The sequence below is a fragment of the Salarias fasciatus genome, chromosome 8, assembly GCF_902148845.1.
Source record: "Salarias fasciatus chromosome 8, fSalaFa1.1, whole genome shotgun sequence".
Taxonomy (NCBI): Eukaryota; Metazoa; Chordata; class Actinopteri; order Blenniiformes; family Blenniidae; genus Salarias; species Salarias fasciatus.
This window is the reverse complement of record NC_043752.1, coordinates 8,042,681-8,050,515: the sequence shown is the minus strand read 5'-3', so window position 1 is coordinate 8,050,515 and position 7,835 is coordinate 8,042,681. Positions and strand designations below refer to the sequence as shown.

The 7,835-nt window shown below is 43.2% G+C and overlaps 1 protein-coding gene across 1 annotated transcript in view; it reads left to right on the top strand.

The window, feature by feature from the left end:
- Window positions 1–3,311: 3,311 nt before the first annotated feature.
- The window catches only part of rab26 (RAB26, member RAS oncogene family), a 70,336-nt gene continuing 65,812 nt past the window's right edge, over window positions 3,312–7,835 (top strand). Inside the window, exons 1-2 of the mRNA XM_030098488.1 lie at window positions 3,312–3,755; window positions 7,380–7,490. Coding sequence (XP_029954348.1) covers window positions 3,579–3,755; window positions 7,380–7,490 — 288 coding nt within the window. The 5' untranslated portion in view covers window positions 3,312–3,578. The remainder of the gene's footprint in view (window positions 3,756–7,379; window positions 7,491–7,835) is intronic.

Sequence of the window (7,835 nt, the reverse complement as noted above, 5' to 3'; positions counted from 1 at the left end):
TGTGTGTGTGTGTGTGTGTGTGTGTGTGTGTGTGTGTGTGTGTGTGTGTGTGTGTGTGTGTGTGTGTGTGAGAGACTCAGTGCACCACTCACACAGCATGGGTTTATTTAATAGCCGCCTCATCAAACACATCTGCATCCCTCCTCTGGACCACAGACACCACAAATAACTCCACCCTCTCCACTCCTGCAAGCCTTGTCTTGCCATTTTCTCAGACTGTTAGGTCGCAGCTGGCGAGGCCGCCGGTTTGCCTGATTGTGTAACACGCAGCGGGGACGCCTCGCAGACCAATCTCCTCGGCCACTGTTTGACATTTCCCTGTCGTCCTGTGATATAATATTACAGTGGAGGCGGCGGCAGGAAGCCTGGAAGACTGGAAATGACCAAAAAGGGGTTGGGTGGGGGTTGCGATGTCGGTTCAATTCCCTGCTGGGACAGTCTGTCCAGGAGAATGAATCACTTCACTTTGATATTATTAAGTTATGCTTGCGAGCGGAGTTGTGCAGCCTGTAAGTGTGGAGGTGTTTCAATTAGATTAGCTTGGGGAAGAAGTTGATGCTCAGCTATTCTTGTCTGAATAAGTGCAGAGGCACACACACACACACACACACACACACACACACACACACACATTATACATCCCGGTGTACTGGACAGATTGTCCTTTGTTCTTGTTTACATGAGGGGGTTAGCCAATCAGAGGAAATGTGAATTTTAGGCTTCATCAACACTAATGTGCTTGGGTGTATTGTTTCACTTTTTCATTTTTGTTTGTTTTTTTTTTAGCATTCCCGGTGGACACACACATTTCTTTGTGCATTTTAATGCTAAAATGAAATCGTCTTGATTGTTCGCGGTGCTGTAAATTTTAGCTTCCGCTGCAGCGAGTCTCTGGCTAGCTTTCTTGATTGTAGACAGTTGATGTTAGCATGCTAACCAGCTAGCTCCAGTCTGCTGTAATTCCTGCGTCTCGCTGCCTCAATAAAGATAAAGACAGTGCAAAGTGGGTTTATCATCTGGGTAAACTATACAACCACACGCTCCCAGCCTGCATTTAACTCATGTTTGGGTCTTTATAATTGACTGTCGGAAATGCTGAATGTCAAGCCCGTTGAGTCATCCCTCCTCCACGTTTGCTTGCCGCTGCCCAGTGTTGGTTTATACTGAGCTCTTTATTGTGTGTTCTCAAAGCAATGCAAGGTTATATTATACAGTATGTGTGGTAAAGGGCTGGAAGCAACCATGACTTCCACTCAGAAAACCTCTGCCGATATGTTTTCAAGTCTTAATCGTCTGATGCGAGACGTTTCCAACTTTAAAAAGGTCAGTTTTTTACTTAAAACTTCAAGACGTTATCCTAAGGTCTGAGGATGTAATTTGTTTTCATTTCATTTGTCTAATTAGGTTTTGGAGTCACCACTAATAGTAATTTTTTCCAGTATTTTTGCGTGCAGCAGCACCCACTAGTGGCCCCACAGGAAAACTACATCATTTTCAGTGTTTCTACCGTTTCTGTATGTCTGGATGTCATTTTCAAATAGTTGCCATGTAAACGTGAAACTTTTCTACAACAAAAATTATGCATTTTTCACTTAAAAAAAAAGAAAGTTGCAGTCTCTCCTTTCAGCCGTTCAGACTCTGAGACAGCTTGTCAAGAAGAGGCATTGCTTTCCCTCACACACACTCGTGCACACACACTTTGAGAGTCAATGTTGCGTCAGTCCGCAGTCCAGTGCAATGCAGGCGGCTCCTCGGTGCACAAGCTGAGAAGGCGTGCAGCACGACACCGTGTAAATTCCAGGACTTCATGTTGCCGGGGTCGTTACATCAGCGTGTGCTCGCTCAGCGTGGACAGCCGCTCTGTTTTCTAGAAAAGCTTTTGCCATTCTGAGTTGCTTGAAGGGCAGCAGGGGGGAAAAAAAAAAAAAAGAAAAAAAAAACTGAAATTGGCTCCACTTCAGTGGCTCCAGGTAAATGTGAGCGACATCCCATGATGCTTTCACTGAGCCCCGGAGTCGGCCTGTGTTGGATTAAATTGCAGGGTTAGGTGGGGTCACACACACATTTGCACTCAGGACTGCAGGGAAGAGCCGGGATGAGGCCTTGACATCAAAATGAACGCTGGAGCTTCAGGTGGAACGCATCACTACCTTATTTTTTTTTTTGGTTTTTGTTTTGTTTTCGAGTCCTACGAAGCCAAATGTAACAAAGTAGCTTCCCTAAAGCTTGTTAAGACTTATTTTGTGTTTACACAGCAACTTATTAAAAAAAAAAAAAAAAAATGTCCATTTACACCGTAACTCTTGAGGTCCCAGTAGGATCTGGACTGGGAGTCACAACACTGGAGGAAAACGTTATCATCCATGTGCAGAAGAACTATCAAATAGTGCAGGGGTGCACATGCACAGTGGACACAGTATTTCCGAAAAGTTGCGTTTTGCCCATTTACACAGAGCTGGAGTTAAAGCATTTTCAAAAAGTTGCGTTTTCTCCATTTCCTTGGGGGAAATATCCAAATGGGATTCCTCCTCCTAACACAGTCCAAACCCCACTATTTCTAACCATTTTTTTTAGCTGATTTATTTTTATCTATTGACATTTTTCATTGCTATTGCCCATGCAGTCATCTGTTCCCCTTTCGAGTCATATTTTTCATACTTTATTTTTACATGTTCTTAGTAATTTTAACACCTCATCTCAGTATTTTACCATTGTTTAACTGTTTTATTCTCAGTTTTTATATTTCATTTCTTTCAAAGCCTTAATATTTTTGCCTCAGTGTTAATTTCTTTAATTTTTGCTGTGATGTTTTTTTTCTTTCTTTTTTAATCAACTGTTGAATGTCTTCCTCTTGTGTTTCCTCACTGATTTTATTTACTGTATCGTTGCTTGTGCGTTTTGGGGAGGGGTCTGTGTTTTTATTGGCTGGAGCACATAGTTCCTCAGTGAAAAATGCTATGGAAAATACAAAAATGAATGATGATGAAACATGTATTTCATGCTAATCTGTGGCTGAAATATATTGACAAAAGTGTGCAAAGAGCATTGCGCCTTTTGGCTCCAGTTCTCAGGAACGCTCAGTTTGATTAAACTGGATTCTGTTGATGGATTTCTGAATTTGCTTTACACAGACTCTGAAATTTTGTTGAGATCATTGTCCTGATTTAAAATGCTGCTTATGCGCTTCGCATTTGGAGCAGTGTGGTGTTGTTTTGGGTGGATTTCCGGTTGAGACGCGCGATAACAAACCTGCCTCCAACAGGAGCGAAAGAGAGAGAGAGAGAGAGGGAGGGAGGAAGGGGAGAGAGAGAGCTGTTTACTCAGTGAACAGACCTGCAGATTTATAGTCGTCCAGCTGCACTGTCGGGACAACAGCTGCTTCCCTCTCCAGCTTCTTCTCTCCTCCTCGATTCACGTTTTTACGCACAGCCATGATTTTGACGCACAGGTGAAGGAACTTCGCCTCCGACGCGCGTCGACCACAAACACACACACACACACAAAAAAGAAAAGTGCCCCTGAAAGCAGAGCATCTCCACACAGTCCTTCCCCCACTCCTCCTCGGATCAGGGTCCAGCATGTCCAGGAAGAAGGCGCTGAAGGGGAAAGGCGGCTCCAAGAGCCCCAAGGCGTCTCCGAGCAGCGGGCGGACGGGGAAGGGGCTGGCCGCCGCCGCCGCTCCCTCCTCCGGACTGGTTTACCCGAGCAGACCGTCCATCAGCAACAGCGGGGAGTTTTACGACATCGCCTTCAAGGTGAGCCGACCCTTCCACCTCAATCACGAGCCAGGTGCTGCGGGAAAAGAGAGGAAAGTAAACGCGCACGAGCCGCGATCGCGCGTCTTTTGTATTGCATTGTATTGCATCTGCAAGAGAAAAGTCAGGTTTTCTTAAACGATTTGCAACTTATGGAGATGAATTTTTAGTGATGCAATTTATGATAAAAGTCACAATAAAGTTGGATTAAATTCTAAGGATGGAAAATAACGGATTACAAAAACATCAGTGTGGACAAAAGTTGTATTTTTAAAGCTTTTCTTTAAAGTCTGAAAGTGTTCATTAAGCACCATGTTGTCTACGAGTGCGTGATTTTCTATCAATATTTAAACCTTTAACCTGCTTTCCCACCTTTATATTTGCATTTTTACACCGTACTGTGTCTTTATATTAATAATTATTCTGTTAATGTCCTTGAGAGGCTGACTGGTGCATTTAACAGCATTCAGAAGGGAAGGGGTGCTTTAAAAAGAAAAATATTTTAGCAGTGATCTTACATGTAACCAAGTAAAATTCAAGCAGTGGAGGAGTGGTTGTACTGGACTGCTCTTGTGATGACATTTTTGGGATTTACTTCAGTCATTTTCTTGAGATGATGTTATTTTTTTAAACTTGTTTTGAAGGTAATTTGTAGTTAAATTGAGTATCTAAATCTCTTTATGTGTAATTTCATTAAAATCTTATTTTGAAATGATGCATTAATGTGTTTATGCTGTTCTTTTGAGTCCCCTCTGTTCCTTACATCAATAGAAGCATAGGTTTCCAAGCTAGGGCTGGAGGTCCCTTAGTGGGACGCAGAAGAAGACCAGATGTGTCCGACTTGTTAATTTCAACCCAGTTTGATCTGAAATGTGTCAGTCAAAGAAACAATGGCACCATCACCTTTAAATACCAATAATTCCATTGTTTTTTTAGTTTTAAAGCAAATAAATACAAACACATGTGGAAAATGTTTACATTTAATGCACTTTTTTTTCCACAAAATGTAATATGAACAATGTGAACTTGGCCTGTTTGCCTCTTAAATGCTATTAACGTGACGTTTAAAGTGTTTTCGTTCCTGAAAAGTTTCTTGTTCACACTGAAATGGCAGAAACAATGTAGAAATGCCTCAGCATGCCGGGCTGTGGTGCTGTTGTTTTGTTGTAATGACATGAATGGAGAGAACGATATGCTTCAAACATGGATGGATGGTTATTACAGGCGACTCTCAGCTATAAAACCACCAAGTTCCAGTAGAATATGGGCTGGGAGTCATGACACTCTGGAGGTCGCCTCGTTGTTATTGTCATATTATGTCTTCCACAGAATCCCCGATGCGTTTTGAGTGTTAAGTGTCCGCTCCATGTATTCCTGTGGTGGTGATCCAGCGTTTAGATTACATTTAGATGCAAACCAAGGAGAAAACAGGTTGGAAAACATTGCTGTTAACCGTACTATGTAACCGAATAAGCATTCCTTTTGGTCTCACATGCCCATCTTAAGTCTTAGACTGAATTAAATACTAGAGAATAACTAATAAGACGGTGCATGAAATAAAAGTTAATTTCAGTCTTATTTCCCCAAAGAAGTGTAATTAGCGTATTTTAATTTCCTCACATTTGGCTCCCCAGACTCCCCCAACATGTGTGAAATCATGTTCAGTTTCCCACGTGTGCCTTCTTTAGAAGTTTGGGAACCGTACAGAAGCATTTAAAAGTGTGTGTGTGTAACTGTGGAGTACGTTGAACGGGGGCCCGGCTCTTAACGAGAACAGGTATCAGAAGTGCAGAGCGGAGAAGCTTTGGCAAATTGTTTCAGTGGCGTCGGACAAAACTGCAAGAACAGGACGTCTGTGGAGCTTTTTTTTTTGCTAAAACATCAGTGAACGCTTCTCTGGAGAACAGCAGGTGTTTACTTTTCAGTGAAATGAACGATCCAAACGCCGTAAATTAGCTTCATCGGACACGTTTTCATTCTAGAAACTCCAGCCTTTAATGTCAGTCTCCTTTTACGACGATTCAGTCCGTCACAGTGTGAAACACGAAGCAGAAACGGCAAAGAATTGCTGTAAAATTCTTTCTTTTCTCCATGTTGTTAGTTACGCCTACATCTCATCAAAACGCGCTCCGTTAGATTCAGGTGAAATCACAGCTTTTGACGCTGGTGTGTTTTCTGTCAGCGTGCTGCAGACTGCTGTCGAACCCCCCCGGAGGCTCGCGGTTCGTCTCATCAGCTGCTTTTATTCACATGCATGTGTGGCGCCGCCTCCACCCTCCCACCTGTGGGCTGTTTGAGACTCTGCATTCATCACGGTCAGGCCAGACCTGTTGAGTCCAGTCTGAGCCAGACGTTCGTGGAGTTTTGATAAACGCCAGTTGGAAGTTGTTGATTTGAGGTGAGAAGCAAAGGGAGAGTTGCTGTTGTTGTTGAGATGCTTTTAAACAAAGGTTATACTGAGAAAAACTTTGAGTATGCATCCCTTCCAATCAAACTCTTACATTTAAAATCGCTAAAACATCCAGCGTCTGCACCGGAGTCACCGTTCAATGCGCTGGCCTGACCTTTGACCTGCTCAGTCAGGTGCCAGTCGTGTCTCTTGGTTCTGGTCTCTGCTCGGCAACCATCATCCGAGAAACACTTCGGCCAAACTCTACTGAACTGGAGAGATGCAGAGACCACAGACGCCTCATTGAGTTCTGGAGCACAGGCGCTATCGCCGCCATATTGGATGGGTCTCGAGTCAGTTTCAAAATTGAAGTGCCTTTCGATCTCAAATATAAAACCACCGATTTTTTAAAAGGGGGAAAATAAAACATGTTCTTGACAACAAGTTTTTGATTGCCCAGTAATCCATATTTCATGTTTATGTTTCAAATGACTGTACAGCAAGCAAACAACAGAACCAACTCGTGACCCAACACTCCAACTGTGAAAATGCAAAAACGATGCTTTATCACTTGAAATGTTGTGGCAACGGGGCTTTGATTATGTGAAATTAAGAGCATCGGTGTTTTTCTTACATCTGAGGTTTTAAACTGTCATTTGACTGAAACGCTCAAGGACTTCACTGTTTTTTGTGTGAGCTAAGTGATAAATAATGACTCAGCGCTGACACACGGCATCCATAATTAAAACACTGAGACGGAGATGAAAAAGACTGATGATGATCTGCAGCGAGCATATGCAAATCCACGCTCCCGTCGTGCGGGGAGCAGCTGGGATTTATTTCTCAGTCCGGTTACAAAGCGTTCCGGCGACGGGTCCGGCCGGCGGCGCCGCTCGCTCCACTTTGATTTAGCTTCAACAAAAAACACTGCAGCGGATTTAGCTGGACGAGCCTGAATATTACAGTATGTTGCAGGAGCCCTCAGATGAAACAAACACTGAGTAAGAAACAAGCACATAGTGGCTTTACTGCTCGGTGCTGTTTTTTCTCCCACTGGACTCAGCAGAAAAGCAGTTTCCTCCATTGGCAGCAAATAAGTTACCTGAAACCCCTGTGGATGTGTAGATAAGTTTTCAACCTGAACTTTTCCCCTTTCCTTCCCTCAAATGGCGTGCACTCCATCCCACACAGCTTTGAATGTTATCGGCCAATGAAAGCCTTCCTCCCGCCCTCAGGTGATGCTGGTGGGGGACTCGGGCGTGGGGAAGACCTGCCTGCTGGTCCGCTTCAAAGATGGAGCTTTTCTGGCCGGGAGCTTCATCTCCACTGTGGGCATCGACTTCAGGGTAAGCTACATGCAAACTTTTTTTTTTAACACTGTTTATTCAGCAAGAATCCAGCAATTTCAGTATTGTCCAGTTTTTTGTGTTGGCGTGTATTGTAGGGATACACCAATGTTAATATTGCAGTTACAGCGGATAGCTGATATTTACTCATATCAATACTGATACAAAAGCAAGTTGCAATACTGATTTTGTGTACTGAAAACCATGTAAACACTGAATGTAAAAAAGTAATTAATTTGTTTGTTTTTCAAAACTTCAAATACGAGTCCAACTAAAAAGTATTCTCCCTTTAGCCACTAGGCGGCAGTGTTGTGGTCCAGAACATGCCATGTCTTTCGCAGAGGA